The 17,238-nt window shown below is 36.9% G+C and overlaps 1 protein-coding gene across 2 annotated transcripts in view; it reads right to left on the minus strand.

Moving 5' to 3' along the window:
• SOS2 (SOS Ras/Rho guanine nucleotide exchange factor 2) overlaps nt 1-17,238 on the minus strand; it is an 89,699-nt gene that overhangs the window by 11,491 nt on the left and 60,970 nt on the right. The window contains exons 16-20 of one of the 2 annotated variants that reach the window (XM_027776616.1): nt 13,896-14,013; nt 10,891-11,063; nt 8,333-8,449; nt 6,419-6,680; nt 4,336-4,377 (exon numbers count right to left, since the gene is read on the minus strand). In XM_027776616.1, coding sequence (XP_027632417.1) covers nt 4,336-4,377; nt 6,419-6,680; nt 8,333-8,449; nt 10,891-11,063; nt 13,896-14,013 — 712 coding nt within the window. The remainder of the gene's footprint in view (nt 1-4,335; nt 4,378-6,418; nt 6,681-8,332; nt 8,450-10,890; nt 11,064-13,895; nt 14,014-17,238) is intronic. The other variant, XM_027776617.1, reaches the window with a different exon arrangement.

Below are 17,238 nucleotides of genomic sequence, written 5' to 3' on the forward strand. Positions count from 1 at the left end.
GAAAATGAGCTGAACAAAAATCTCTCTAAGGAAGACATATGAACAGCCAAAAAGCATATGAGGAAATGCTCAACATCCCTCATCATAAGGGAGATGCAGATAAAAATCACAATGAGATACCACCTAACCCCTGTCAGAATGGCAAAGATTAAGAATAATAAAAAGTGGTAAGTGTTGGCAGGGATGTGGTGAAAAGGGAACCCTCCTACACTGTTGGTGGGAATGTAAACTGGTTCAGCCACTGTGGAGAACAATATGGAGGTTCCTCAAAGATCTACAAATAGAACTACCAATTTATCCAGCAATCCCACTTCTGGGTATCTGCCCAAAGGACAGGAGAACGCTCAGTTGGAAAAGTGCTTGCACATCAATGTTTATTGCAGCATCATTCACAATTGCCAAGACATGGAACCAACCTAAATGTCCACAAACTGATGAATGGATTGGAAAAGTGTGGCATATATACTCTATGGAATACTACTCAGCCATAAAAAATAACAAGACCCTGGCATGTGATAGAATGTGGGCAGATACGGAGTGGGCAGATACGGAGTGAAGTAAACCAGGCTAGGAAAGAAAGATATTGTATGTATCCACTTAATATATACCAACTAGCCACACTCTATGGTAGAGAGCGAAATATTGGAGGACATAAAAGCAGTGAAAGTACTTAACGAGAATAAGACAGTGTGGAATGGAGAGGGGAGGGTGAAGAGAAGAGGCTAGAGAAAGATAGCAAGAGAACAAATAGAGAGGCGTGATATTAGCGGGACACAGATATGGCTTATTACCTGTTGATGATGACGTGTACAGTATTATCAACTGGTTTGGTCTGAGAAGTATTTCATGATGGGTAACATCTTTTTACAAGAAAAATGAGAAATAGTGATTGTTTTAAAAAAATTGGAATAATAATAATGATGATCGGAAAAAACAGTGAAAAGATATTGAATGATGAAGTGGCGAGTTTAATGTCTCTGTATTGACTGACATGCATGGCAATCCCTTTTGAAAAAGCAATGTAATACACTGTAAAGTTATACGCAATTCAATGTAATATAAACAAGATTATGATGCTAATAAATAAAAAAATAAACTTTAATTAAATAAATAAAAAAGGTATGATCAAAGGGAACTAGAAAGAATTCTCAGAAATTCAGTCAAGACAGATAAAGAAAATAAGTAGAAAAATTAGAACATAATGGAAGAAATCTTCTAGCAAACAGAACAAGAAAACAGAGATGAATAACAATACAAAAGACAAGAAAATTAAGGATTAACCTAGGATGCTTAAGAGAAGGAAAAAAGGTACTCTAAGAGGGAGAGGACATGGTGGTACATGAAAAAAGTATTACTAAAACAATACGAAGGATATTTTCTAGAAATCAAACACATTAAAGGGTTCATTAATTAGGCAGCAAAATGAAAGGAAAACACACCCACATTAAAGTGGCCCATTGTAAAAAAAAAATTTAAGAGTTTTTATTTTGAGTGAAGAAGGGACTGCGTGCGGCATGGCCATCCCCTTTGGCAGTGATTTCTTACTTTCCCTTTCACTGTCTGTGTGTGTGTGTGTGTGTCTCGCGGTCTTTGTGTGTGTGTGTGTGTGTGTGTGTGTGTGTGTGTGTGTGTGTGTCTGGTGAGTGCATCTGCCCTATGGCAAAAACCTAAAAAAAAAAAAAAGGGAAAGAAAAAAAAAGATTGAAGTTCTGTGCACTGCCATAGCTCAATAGCTCACCCTAGAACAGCACCTGCATATATCAGGCATTCAAAAATTATGCACTGAATAAATGAACAGTGCATTAGAAAATAGCATTAGCATTCTCAACAGTGATCATAAAAGCTAGAAGTAGAGAAATGCCTTTAAGATTCAGAGTAAAAATAATTTTAAATTCTTTTTTCTTTTTTTTAAAGAGTTATTTTATTTAACTTTATTTATTTTATTTATTTATTTTAATTTGGAGAGAGAGAGAAAGCGAGAAAGCAAGCCATCAGGTCAGGGACTCAGACTGTGGTCGCTCATGTGGGAGTCCAGCGCCCTTAACCACCAGGCCACCTGACAGCCCCAATAATTTTAAATTCTATACTTAACCAAACAACTAACAATTAAACATGCGAAACATTTTTCAGAAATAAAACTTAAAAACTTTGTATCTGTGTATTTGTTCCTAGGTAGTTACTGAAAGATGATTCTTCTCCAAAGGAAGTAGACTATCAAGAAAGGAGATGAGGAATCCTAAAGACAAGGATCCAGCAGGAAGGAGGTAAAGGGAATTTCTGGGATGATAATGAAACAGTTTTAGAATGTCTGCTGGGTCAGACCAAATTAGAGCAAGAAGACAAAAGGGTACCACCAGGAAGGTTTGCAGGTTTGGTTTTGTTTTGTTTTGTTTTAAATCCTAATCAGTTTCCTAATTCACCCGATTTTTTTTTTTTGAGAGATTTTTTGCTATAGGGCGTGTGCACTCGCCAGACAGAGAGAGACAGAGAGAGAGAAAGCGAGAAATCACTCCCCCAGGGGGGATGGTCACGCTGCAATCCCTTCTCCTCCATTCTCCTCTCGGGATCTTGGGCACACACGCACACATGCACAGTTCCGGGACGGGAACTGCGGTCAACTACGTGGGAGTCCAGCGACATAGACATTACACTAACTGCTGGCTCCCATCCTAATTCACCTGATTTTATCAAACACTGCTGTGAAGGTATGAGAAAACTGAGTAGTAGGTGTTAAAAAACAACAACAACAAAAAAACAAGAAACCTAAGCATCAATGAGCCAACTATTAACTTCAGGAGATAAAACTGTACAAAGAAAAGAAGCATAATCATAATATATACTTCTTGATTTAGGAATGAAAAAGATTAGGTTGTTGAGAAAGTCATAACATATTTTTCTATGTTTTTCTGTGCAAAATGTTTCATGACTTGTCCAACGACCCAATAGTTGTTCCAAATGAAGTAAGTACAGGCAGGGTAGAGCATGAAATCTTCATCTACCATGATAAGATATCAGTAAACACTGTTTAAAGACTTAAAAAGAGAGAAAAAATAAATAAATAAATAAAAAGAGAGAATATAAAAACATCATTTAAAAATATGAAAATGTCACCAGAGAATAAGAAAAGAGGTAGAAAGACATGAGGTGGGGAATTACTATTAATTTTATGTGTTCTAGCACATTATTGTCTTTTCAATCCTATGCATATGTTACTTTAGGAAAAATTTTTGGTAAGTATCAAATATAAAATTAAATACTTAAAAGATCAAACTCATTCTTCTCATAAGACAAGGATTCTTGCAAATATCTAAATTACATACATTTTACTATGCTAGAAGTAGTTGTAGAGAATTATTCATGAAGTTGCTATGTTCCTTTTTTTGATTATTTTGTTTTAAACAAATGACCACAGAGAGAAAGTTAACTGCATTTATATTGTAAACTATGAAATAATTAAGAATGGCAGAATAGTAATTTTTTAAAAGAATTATTTAAATTTGTTACTGTTATTTTTTTCTTTATTTGATGAGAGAGAGAGAGAAAGAGAGAAAGGGAAAGTGAGAAAGCAAGCCACCAGGTCCAGGACTTGAACCATGGTTGGCCATGTGGGAATCCAGCACCCTTATTCACCACACCACCTGCTGGCCCCAAGAATGGCAGAATAGTAATTTAAACACTGTTTTAACTAAATAGGATGATGTAGGAGCCAGCAGGTGGTGTGGTGGTTAAGACACTGGACACTCCCACATAGACAACCACAGTTTCAGTCCCAGACCTGGTCACTTGCTTTCTCACTTTCCCTCCCTCTGTGTGTGTCTCTCTCTCTGATCAAATTTAAATAAATTAATGAATAAATAGAATAAAATAAATAATCCTTTTATAAATAAATAAATAATATGATGTGAAGAAACAAGCAATTGAAGACTAGCTTGGGAACCTGTTAAACATTTAGTATATTATTCACATAAGAAAGTGATTTGGAAGAGGTGGGGAGGAGAAGCAACTGAAATAAAATTACTGTCATTCTGTACCAAGCAATGTGCAAGATGTTCTACATAGCTATTTCATTTGATCCACACAGGTTTGGAGATGGTAAGTAATTTTTTCAAGGCCGCATAGCCGTAGAATACAGGTTGTAAAATCATGAAAACAAGCTATAGTAAAATTTAAACAGTGCACAATTGTAAGCAAATAATTTGATTTATTTGTAAATGTTTCTTTGATTTCTTATCCTTTAAATATTGCTAAAACCCAAAATAAACAACTAGAAATGTAATGAACCACATTATTATCTTTATAGTCATTACATTAGAACCAACTTAGATTCTTACTTACTTGAATGTGGTAACAGCACAGGAGCAAAGATGCTGTTGCTGCCTGTTGGAATAAGAAAAATTTATTAGAAAAGAAAGATAACAGGTATGGCTTTAGAAATATGTTTTTTTCTTTTAAGAATTCTTTATTTAATTATATTTATTATTATTATTCAATTTGACCAGAGAGAGAGGGACAGTGAGAAAGCAAGTCGCCAGGTCCAGGACTTGAACCACGACTGGCTATGCAGGAGTCCAGTGCCTTAACCACCACACCACCTGCCAGCCCTATGCGGCTTTATTCTTAAATGTTTGTGTAAAGTAATATGTAATGCAAACACAACTCAGAATTTTATCATAATCTTTGGCATGTTGGTTTTTAAAAGATAAAACAATACTTTTTGTACTTGGAATGTTTTTCCTTCCTTGGCATAAGCAGCTCCTTCTCTAACAGGTTCCCTTCTTAAAATTTTTTTTTCCAGAAAGCATGTGCAGCTACAGTGGAGATGGGAATGAGAAAGTATCCTAAATGGGGTATGGTCACTTTGCAATCCCCTCTTCCATTTCTCTCTCCTTTTGGGACTTTGAGCATGTGCACACACATGAACAGGACGTGTGTGTGTGTGTGTGTGTGTGTGTGGAGAGATTTCTGTGAAAGGGCACATGCACATGCCTGACAGGGAGACAGAAAGTGAGAGATCACCTCCGGGGAGGGATGGCCACACCCCAATCCCTTCTCCTCCATTCTCCTCTTGGGATTTTAGGCACACACACACGTGCCCAATGTGAGTTTTGAGTCGCCAAGTCTGGGACTTGAACTACAGTCACCTACTTGGGAGTCCAGTGACATAACCATTACACCATCTGCTGGTCCTGCGTAGGATATTTTTTAAGCTGCCAAGTCCAGGACTTAAATTGCCTGGTCAGTCCTGTGAGATCCACCCTCCTTAACTACCAGGCCATGCGCTGATGCCATTCTTCCCTCCTTTTTTTTTTTTTAAGTTTTGCTCTAGGGTGTGTGTGCTGCAGGGGTGGGGGAGTGGCAGAGGAGATGGCCACACTGCAACCCCTTATCCATTCTCCTCTCAGGATTTTGGGCACACTTCCACATGCGCCTGATATTCAAGTCACTGGACCATAACTTGAACAGTGTAGTGAACCACATGGGATCCAGATGCCCCAACCTGCACGCCCCCTGGTGGCCCACCCCATTCTTTTGTTAAATGTCCCTCATAGAACTTATCTACTTGAGGACCAGCAGATGGTGTATTGGTTATGTTGCTAGACTTCCACATAGTCGACTGCAGTTCAAGTCCTCAAGTCAGTGGCTTAAAACTAGCACTGGGTATGTGTGCGTGGGTGCCCAAGACCCTGAGAGGAGAATGGAGGAGAAGGAACTGCAGCATGGCCATCCCCCGTGGCGGGTGATTTCTAGCTTTCTGTCTCTGTCTCTCTCTGTCCTTTTAGTGAGCACATGTGCCCTATAGCAAAAATCTCACTCTCAAGAAAAGAAAACTTATCTACTTGTTTTCTTATCATTGTCTACTGCTTCTTTTTTTCTTTTTTAAGATTTTTAAAAAAATTTATACCTAGGGCATGTGCACTCACCAGAAAGACAGAGAGGGACAGAGAGATAGAAAGCGAGAAATCATCCCCTAGGGCGGATGGCCACACAGTAATCCCTTCTCCTCCATTCTCCTTTCAGGATCTTGGGCACACATGCACACACACACACACACACACACGTGTGCCCGGTGTGAGTTTAAGCCACCGGGTTCGGGACTCGAACCATGGTCTACTACATGGGAGTCCAGAGACATAGCCATTATGCTAACTGCTGGTCCATGTCTACTGCTTTCTTTAGAGTGGTAGTGGCCCAAAAGGGGCTAAATAAATCTGTGTTAAGTGAATTAAAAAATAATATACATAGACATTGTACAAATGATCTTTTACTCCCTTATGTGACTATTTTCACATTTAGATGTCACTTGTCACACTAACATAGTTTGTAAAAGATTCTATAGTTCTCTTATTAGAAAGCTGAGAAAAATTATCTGAATTACAAGATTCCCTTTTTTACCAAATGGCTTACATCAAATACTTACCACAGGAACTGTTGAGATCCACATCTAAAAATACACTAAGGTCTGAAGAAGCAGATACTGGTGGAGTAGATGGTGTATTTGGAGAGGTTGGTGCTGACACTGTTGATTCGATCTCAGTTTCAGCAATCCGACTAAAGCTTATTTTACATGGTTCTCTTTCTAATGGTGTTGGATGACCTCGTAAAGTGCCTGAGGTAGAGCCATGTCGGCCTGTATTAGGTCTTATTCCAGGAGATTTTAAGGAGAAAGTTGATTTCCTTGGCTAGGAAAAGCAAATATAATTGACATCACTAACTTGCAAGTACATATTTTTTAAATTGCCAGAAGGCACATGTACTTACCAGAGACAGAGAGCGGGGGAGAAAGCAATCCCTAATGGAGTGGTGGTCACGTCACAATCCCTTCTCTTCCTTTTCTTCATCATGTTGGGATTTGAGACATGCACGCCCACATGCTCAACACATTTTTCAAGCCTCGGGGGCTCATATTTAAATCACATGGTAAGTTATGTGGGATCTGGCTCCCTGAACCACTAGGCAACAGGGCTGCCCATCCTGTGTATACTTTTTATGATTTAGTGCTACCTTCTTAAGCACATAGTTAAGAGAGTATAATAAAATCTCAGTCTACAAGGACAGCCTATCGCATTCTAATAAAAACCCCTGGATTTCAATGGTTTCATTTTAAGATGGACTTGAATATAAGCAAATCTCTTCTTATATACAAATAAATTCTTGAAAATTTGTGTGAAAACATCTTTCTGTCCATAAAATATGTCAACCTAAACTTCTCTTTTAAATCATCTATATCAGCTTTATAAACATTTACTGGGAATGTAACTTATGTAACATATTATGCTATGTGCATCTTATATTAAATAATCAACCTTTACAATAGTTCTTTAAAGTCTTGGGGGGAAATTGCTATAGTTTTCCCCACCACCCTTACCACTACCCTATTTAAAAAATTTTGGCAGTGGTAACCTAATGAAAAGCACAGAACTCAGATGAGAAAACTTGAGTTCAAATCTCAACTGTGCCTTGGGAACCAGTAGTTAGCGTAATGGCTATGTTGCTGGACTCCCACGTAGATGACTGCGGTTCGCATCCCAGACCCGGTGGCTTAAAACTCACGCCGGGCGTGTGTGCGTGCGTGCCCAAGATCCCTAGAGGTGAATGGAGGAGAAGGGATTGTGGTGTGACCACCCTCCCTGGGGAGGGATTTCTCACTTTCTGTCTCGATGTCTCTCTCTGTCTGGCGAGCGCACGCGCCCTATAGCAAAAATCTCTCAAAAAAAAAAAAAAAAACTCAACTGTGCCAATATCTACCTACATAGCCTTAAAAGTTACTTAACCTCTTTGAACCTGTTTTTGGTTGTTGTTCGTAAAATGAGGATAATATGTATATCACACAATTGTTGTGAAGATGAAATAACATGAAACTACCTACCAGCTTTCTGCTTTGTCTGAAGCTGATATGTTACAAGTGTTTTTACTTCCTTCCATATCTTGGTTTCACCTTTGGCTACTTAGAATTGGTCTGCTATTATTTCTGATGCCACTGCAAACCCCTGGGATAACTAGCAACTGTACTAGCCAAGCTATGTTCCAGTGGTGCCCATAGACCCTGGGGCCATTCATGGTCAAGTCAGAAGAACTGGGATACATTTATCCCAGAATTGGCCCTCAAAATAAATAGATAAGTATGTGGTACTAAGATAAAGGAGAAATCGCATTTTATCAAAAGGCTAACATTTCCCCCACAATATACCCGATTTCAGAAATAGTATAGTACTGCAAAATAAAACACCTAGAAATAGTTATTTGATCATAATTTTAAGGGGCTAAGATGTAAAACATTGAAAATAATATTCTTAAAAACAGAACAATTTTTCCAAAATTGTCATGGACTTACAAATCGAGGTGGCTGTTTGCAGTTTCGAGGTTCAATTTCCAGTGACTTATTGAACAAATAATCTGTAAACTCTTTTTCAGATGCACTTCCCATGGGGTTAAGGTTTTCAAAGAACCTCTGGAATTAAGCAAATACCCATAAGTATATATTTTAGATTTTATTAAAAAATTTTATTAAAAATTTTAACAAAATTTATTTCATTATTTTAGTATTAAATTATCAACAAACTAAGTCATCACATTGTCTCAAAAGTTCACAAGGATTGCTTATTCCAATCTCTCTACTTTTGGGACCAGCAGATAGATGGAGTAATGGTTACGTTGCTGGATTCCATGTAGTCAACCATGGTTGAAGTCCCGGACCCAGCAGCATCAAACTTATGCCGGGCACGTGTATGGGCGTGTCCAAAATCCTGAGAGAAGAGTAGAGGAGAAGGGATTGCAATGTGGCCATCCCCCATAGGGGGATGATGTCTCAGTTTCTGTGTCTCTGTCTTTCTCTCTCTCTCTGGCAAGCACAAATGTCCTATACCAATATCTCTACTTCTTTTTAGAGAGATTTTTGCTGTAGGGTGCCTGTGTTTGCTGGAGAGACAGAGAAAGAGAAGGTAAGAAATCACACCCCCAATCCCCCAGCCATGAAGAGAAGGCCATCCCTTTTCTTCTTAGGACTTTGGACACGTGTGCGCATGTGCCCAACCTGAGTTTCAGGCCTCCAGGTCCAGGATTTGAATCACATTCAGCCATGTGAGTCCAGCACCTTAACCACTATACAACCTACTGGCCCCTAATGTACTTTTCAATAAAATGATATAATTTCTGTAAAAGTTATAGTCTATTCTATTAAGATGATGAACAGATAGGCCAGCAGGTGATGTGGTGGTTAAGGTGTTAGACTCCAACATGGTGGACTGCTGGTCAAGTCCAGGACCTGGTGACTTGAAAAATAATGCTGGGTTCATGTGCAAGAAAGAAGAATGGAGGAGAAGTGATTGTGGCATGGCCATTCCCTCTGGAGGGTAATTTCTCACTTTCTCTATCTTCAGTGAGCACAAGCACCATATGGCACTGAAAACAAAACAAAACAAAACAAAACAAAACAAAAAAACAAACAAAAAAACAAATTGTAATAGCAATATTACTGATTTTTTCATTCTTTGTCCTATTTTTTAAAATATATTTAGGTCTTAGTTATTAACTAGGGTTTGAAAGGTGAATAGCTACTTTGTCTACATTTTAAAATTACTTTGACTCAATCATAAAGAAGGCATTACCCCTTCCTCAAATGCTCTAAGTGGTGGTAGAAAGCCTAGATCAGACCACAAAAATCTATTAGCAGATATGTTTCTGAAATATAAACACTAAAAGTACTATTTTAACCATACTCAACTACAATGAAACACATTTCTGTGGGAAAACATATTATGAACTCTGCTTTGAGAACATATCTCCTTAGTCCTGTGAAACTCCATATCACAGAGAGCAGGCCCAAAAAGGGAAAGAGATGAAATACATCACTAACAATATATTTTTAAATAATTATTTTATCTATCTACCTACCTACCTATTTATTTATAATTTGACCAGAGAGATAGAGAGAGAGAAGGAGAGAGAGAAAGTGAGAAAGCAAGCCACCAGGTTGGGACCAGAACCCACCAGGTTGGGACCAGAACCACAGTTGGCCATATCAGAGTCTAATGCCCCCCTAAATCACCACACCACCTGCTGACCCCACTACCAATAGTTTAATACTTTTTTTCTTTAGAGCAGGTATCTGTCTAATTTTCATAAGCAGTGTACTTTAGTTCCTACTTAGGTTCTTAGGATATGTGGTTTTGAAATGGAAATGAGGAAGAGTTACTATCTCATCATTTAGGAGGACAGGAGTGCTGTGATGGCTATTTTCATTCAATCTGCCCAATGTGTAGTCTAAAAGTTTGGCAGCACATTTTTAATGTGATAGTTGAGCTTTTTCTGTTCTATAGTTGTATTTTCAATTTCAAATTAAGTAAATTCAACATAAACATATTATGACTTAGTATAATTCATAAAACATTCCACACTTTACAGCACTACAGAATACTATACACTAGTATTAAAATAGAACACTGATAAGATATTAGAAACCTATCTTTTGCTTTACATTTATTTGCCACTCTTTTGACTCTTCCTTTATTTAAACAAGTGTTCTTATAAAATGATAAATAATTTAATGTTATGCTGGCATATGAAAAGTATCAGAAATGGTTATCAATCAATAATAGCACTAGTAGTGGATTTTTTTACCGCTTAAATATCAGAAAGCTTTTTCCATTCTATTTTGTCATGAGTTTTTTGGAAACGTTGTCTCAAGTAGTTGCACAGAGAAGCAATATTTTAAAGAAAAAGCACTTAATAATTCCAAAGTACAGAAGATCTAATATTTAATACTGTTCTTTAATGATTTTATTAACTCATTATTTTCAAAGCAAAATAAGCATAATATGTAATTATGATATTTCTTAGAGATCACAGAAAATTTAACATGCTCTCTTTTAAAGATAAGCAAAAAATATTTACCCTCATTTCTGGTTCTATCCGTAGGCAATAAGGCTGATTCTGATACTGCTGAATTTCTCCAGTAATTTCAGCTACTTTCCTCCTCTTACTGAAATTGATTAAATCTTTCCCTTTCTTTTTCAAAAAATCATTATTCCCTTCTTCAGTCTTCAGAATATTTGTTAAATATATTCCTAGTATAGGAAACATTTAAAGAAAAGATAAATTAAAAGTGGTTATTTAATCAATCATTTGGAAAAATAATTGATCTAGCCAAGTTGAAAGACATTTTAGTATGTACAACTCAGCAATTTTACTCGTAATGAATAATTCTGCATTAAGATTTTAACATGAAAGAATTTAAAATAAAAACAAAATAAGGGTTACCAGTCTTCAATAAAATAAAGGCTACTACTGTAAGAAACAACAAATGAAACTTTTTAAAAATCTAATTTCACAGTCTACATTTTAAGCGTTAACTCTACTCTAACTGGTGCATGCAGTGTGGGAGGAAGGGCTGTAGGGTGAGGAACTGCTCTTCATGATAAATGCTCACTCTATGTGCTCCTCTCCTCCATTTCTCCTTTTAGAATTCTGGGCACACATGCTCATATGCCCCAGGTGTTTTTCAAGCCTCCGGGTCTGAGACTCAACTGTGCAGTTGGTTATGTGGGATCTATACACCTTAACCACCACACCACCAGCTGGCCCAAATAAATTAATTTTTAAGCCAATTTTGGTTAATAAAATTACAGATTAAAAACTAATTCTAATTCTTCGGAGCCTATAATTTAGATAGAAAAATAATTATTTCTTATTCTTGGGCAATAAAAAAGTTTTTAGTCCCTTTTTCATGCAAAATTACTGATTCATTTAAAATGGTAGTTTTCAAGGATGGCAGGTGGTGTGGTGTTTAGGGGCACTGGACTCCCACATGGCCGATCGCTGTTTGAGTCCCAAACCTGGGGGCTTGCGGCTTGCTTTCTTACTTGCTCGCTCGTTCTTTTGCTCTGCCCCTCTCTGGTCAAATTTAAATATATAGATAGATAGATATAGATATCTATCTATCTATCTATCTATCTATCTATCTATCTATCTATCTATCTATCTATCTATCTATCTATCTATCTATCTATCTATCTATCTATCTATCTATCTATCTATCTATCTATCTATCTATCTATCTATCTATCTATCTATCTATCTATCTATCTATCTATCTATCTATCTATCTATCTATCTATCTATCTATCTATCTATCTATCTATCTATCTATCTATCTATCTATCTATCTATCTATCTATCTATCTATCTATCTATCTATCTATCTATCTATCTATCTATCTATCTATCTATCTATCTATCTATCTATCTATCTATCTATCTATCTATCTATCTATCTATCTATCTATCTATCTATCTATCTATCTATCTATCTATCTATCTATCTATCTATCTATCTATCTATCTATCTATCTATCTATCTATCTATCTATCTATCTATCTATCTATCTATCTATCTATCTATCTATCTATCTATATATATATGTATGTATGTATACACACACACACACACACACACATACAGTTAAATAATTCTTTAAGAAAATAATAAAAATAATAAAATAGTAGTTTTCAATTGGGAGTGATTTTGTCCTTTAGGTGATGTTAGGGGATGTCGGTAGACACTTTTTGTTTACTATGACTGTGGCCATCTAGTGAATAAATCTAGTGAATAAAGGCCAGGATGCTGCTAACATCTTACAATGCATGTAACAGCTCCTCACAATAAAGAGCTATGTGACCCAAAAATCTCAATAGTGCTGAGGCTGAGAAACCTTGATTTAAATCATTCAGTGTAGAAGCAAAGAAAAGTTCATTTCATAAAATCTTGCTTAATAAATACATAACAATGTTTTAATTCTGAATTTAAAAATAACTTAAAAGTCTTTAATAAATTAAAAATAAAGCAAACACCATAGGTGTGACACAGATATAGCGCCAATAACAAATGATAGTTACCATCTCTTAAGTGCCTACTATATGTTAGACTTTGTATTAGGTAGTACAGATAAAATATTTTAATTTTAAAAATTACATATTTAATTGTATTATCATCATCATTATTTTTCTTTAATTTGTTACAGGGAAGCACACGCACCAGAGAAAAAGAGACAGACAGACAGAGAAAGCAAGCCACCAGGACTTGAATCAAGGTTGGCCATGTGACAGTCCAGCACCTCAACCACCGCACCACCTGCTGTCTCCAAAATATTTTAATTTCTACAACCACCCAATAAGGTGATTATCATAACCTTTAATTTAGAAATAAGGAAATACAGAGTTTAAGCTTTATTTATCAATAAAGACAGCTAAGAAAAGTAGATGAACTCAGATATAAAATAAGAACATGCCTGGGACCAGCAGTTAGTGTAATGGCTATGTCAATGGACTCCCACATAGTCGACCGCGGTTTGAGTTCCAGACCCGGTGGCTTAAACTCACGCCAGGCATGAGTGCCCAAGATCTCAAGAGGAGAAAGGAGGAGAAGGGATTGCGGAATGGCCATCCCCCCTGGGGGTGATTTCTCACTTTCTGTCTCTCTGTCTCTCTCTGTCTGTCTGGTGAGCGCACGCACCCTATAGCAAAAACCTCTCCATAAATAAATAAATAAATAAATAAATAAATAAAATAAGAACATGCCTCAGGACCAGCAGATGGCATAATGGTTACATCACTGGACTCCAAAGTAGTTGACTATGATTCAAGTCCCAGACCTGGCAGCTTAAAACTCACACTTGGCATGTGTGTATATGTGTCCAAAACCCCAAGAGGAGAATGGAGGAGGACTGTGGCATGGCCATCCTCACTAGGGGTAATTTCTTGCTTTCTGTCTCTCTGGCGAACGCCCACACACAATAACAGGATCTCTCTTTAAAAAAAAAAAATAACTTGCCTCTAAAGACGTTTTCTTTTACTATAACTCATTCACCCTAGAAATATAATATTCATATTTAGTAACTTACCAAAAAAAGGCACACAAGGTGGATTAATTGACTTAAGTTTCACTAGGTATTTTTTAAAGTGATCTTGACTTAATTCCACAGCTTCATCCAAAATTCTCCGTTTTCTTTCCTGCAATGCCTTTAAAATGTATAAATTCAGTGTAACTTTACAATTCTATCATGTTATGGATGCAGAGCTTTAAATTTTATAACATCTATAAATATTTGAAAAATATTTTTCGAAGTGCAGAGATGAATGTGATTCTTTTGTGCACATACCTGAAATTATTTCTCCTCTAGCTATAGATGTAAGACCTAAACCATGTTTTTTTTCTAATATAAATTACAGAATTAGCAATTAAAACATTCTTCATCAGAACCTTTTTAGTTATAATTATGATGAGCCAGGGTTTCATTTTATAGCTGTAGGAGAGGAGAATTACAATCTCTTGGCATTCAAATACTTTTCTACGGAGGGTTTTTGGGGGGCTGACAGTAGGTCCAAAAGATGACAAGAAGAAGGACCAGCAGTTGGTGTAATGGCTATGTTGCTGGACTCCCATGTAGTTGACCACGGTTTGAGTCCTGGACCTGGTGGCTTAAAACTCAAGCCAGGTGCGTGTGCCCAAGATCCTGAGAGGAGAATGGAGGAGAAGGAATTGCAGTGTGGCTATCCCTCCTGGGGTGTGATTTCTTGCTTTCTGTCTCTCTGTCTGTCTCTACCTGTCTCTGTCTGTCTGGCAAGCACACAAGCCTTATAGCAAAAACCTCTCCCCCAAAAAAGAGATGACAAGAAGACATAAATGAAAATTTAGTAAGTGATGTAAACACAAGCATTTCCTTTATATTTCATTATTACATTTTTCTTACTGAAAATTATTTTTAACCTGATAATACACACACACACACCGTAGCAAACATTATGGAGAGGCAATTGATAAATTTCCTTTAAGTTAATGACAAAGCAACAGTGACTGCATTTTAGCTTTTACTCAATACTATATAGATGTTCTAGCTGACATAAACAAGGTAAAATTATAAAGTACTATGGAAAGAAAAAAACATCAGTCACTATTCACAAAAGATATGAGTATCCATGATTGATATGAAATTGTAGAATATTAATAAGAGAATTTAGTAATACCATTGACTATAAAGTTAACTGCAAAACTAGGCGAAAGTCAAGTGCATTTCTAGATACTAAGAGAAAACAAATGTCTTAATATAAGTCTAATAAAAGAAATGTGGGGAACCAGCAGTTGGCGTAATGGCTCTGTTGTTGGACTCCCATGTAGTCAACCGCTGTTCGAGTCCTGGACCCCGTGGCTTAAACTCACGCCAGGAGCGTGTGTATGCATGCCCAAGATACCAAGAGAAGAATAGAGGAGAAGGGATCACAGTGTAGCCATCCGCCCTGGGGGGTGACTTTTTGCTTTCTGTCTCTCTGTCTCTATCTTTCTGGAGAGAACATGCGCCCTATAGCGAAAACCTCTCCAAAAAAAAAAAAAAAAGAATGTGACATGTCTGCCAAGAAAACCATAAAGCTTTATAAAAATGAGTAAGTAAATGGAGAGAAATACCATGTTCATGACAAGACTCATTACTATAAAAATGTCACTTCTTCATTAATTGGTTTACGGGTCTAATATAACTTCTCTTAAAATCCCAGTTTGTTTTTTGTTTGTTTTAAAAAAAAAAAAAAAAAAAAAAAACAACTGGAAGAGACAACAAAAAAAAAGAACAACTGGAAGAGACAACCCTCAGAATGGGAAAATATATTTGCAAGCTATGTCTCAGATAAGGGACTGATAACCAGAATATGCAGGGAACTCAAGCAGCTTACCCCTAAAAATAATAATCAATCCAGTTAAAAGATGGGCAAATGAGCTGAATAGACAACTCTACAAGGAAGACATATGAATGGCCAAAAAAGCATATGAAAAAATCAAAACCACATTGAGCTACCATCTAACCCTGGTCATAATGGCTAGGATTAAAGAAACAAAGAATGATAAGTGTTGGTGAGACTGTACTGTTGATGGGAATCTAAATTAGTACAACCACTGTGGAAAACAATATGGAGATTTCTCCGAAACCTACCAATAAAACTACTATACAATCCAGGAATTTCACTTCTGGGTATCTACCCAAAAAGAGGAATAAACTCAGTCAGAAAAGTACTTGCACATCTATGTTTACTGCAGCATTATTCACAATGGCTAAAACACAGAATCAATCCAAATGTCCCAGAACAGGTGAATGGATTGAAAAAGTGTGGGACATACACACTACAGAATACTACTCAGTCATTTAAAAAAAGAGAGAGAGAGAGACCTTTGTATTTGATCTGAAGTTGACAAAACGGAAGATCTGATCCTGAGTGAAGTAAGTCAGACTATGAAAGAGAAGCATTATGTCCCCATTTAATATATACTGAATGTCTTTACTCCGTGATAGAAACTGAAAAATTGGGGACCAGCAGTTAGTGTAATGGCTATGTCGCTGGACTCCCACATAGTCGACCGTGGTTCGAGTCCCGGACCCAGTGGCTTAAACTCACACTGGGCACGTGTGCGTGTGTGCCCAAGATCCCGAGAGGAGAATGGAGGAGAAGGGATTGCGGCATGGCCATCCCCCTTGGGGGGTGATTTCTCACTTTCTGTCTCTCGTGCGGTCTGGCAAGCACACGTGCCCTTTAGCAAAAGCCTCTCCAAAAAAAAAAAAAAGAAACTGAAAGATTGGAGGGTATAAAAGCATAGAGAACAACTGTGGATACTAGAGACAGTGTGGGAGAAGGATAAATGGGGGGGGGGAGGAGGTGGAAGGAGGGAGGGAATCAAGGGAAAGAAAAAGCAAAAGAAAAACTTTTTTTTTCATTTCATTTTCTTCCATACATTCAATCACATTATTATTTGTCTTACAAAATGGGTATTTCAACAGGTGAACATTTCTCCCTAGTACTGCTGATAAAACTACAAAATATCTTCAACAGATAAAGAAAAACATTTAATGAACACGAAATGGAAGATTATCTGTTCATGATAGTGAATATGGTAATATCTTTGGACAAAAACACACAGTATTAGTGTTGGGAAAATCCATTTTGTGTGCTATAAAGATGTACAATGATTGAATGTAAGAAAGAAAGAAAGAAAGAAAGAAAGAAAGAAAGAAAGAAAGAAGGAAAGAAAGAAAGGTGGAAAAAAAAAAAAGCCTTCCAAACAAAAACAAAAACAAAAACTGATGGGGTCAGCAGGTGGCATAGCGGGTAAGGTGACTGGATCCCAAATGGCTGAATGTGTGGTTCAAGTACTAGACCTGGCAGTTCATAAAATACATTGGGTATGTGTGTGCCCAAAATCTT

The sequence above is a fragment of the Tupaia chinensis genome, unplaced genomic scaffold, assembly GCF_000334495.1.
Source record: "Tupaia chinensis unplaced genomic scaffold, TupChi_1.0 Scaffold000688_1, whole genome shotgun sequence".
Lineage (NCBI taxonomy): Eukaryota > Metazoa > Chordata > Mammalia > Scandentia > Tupaiidae > Tupaia > Tupaia belangeri.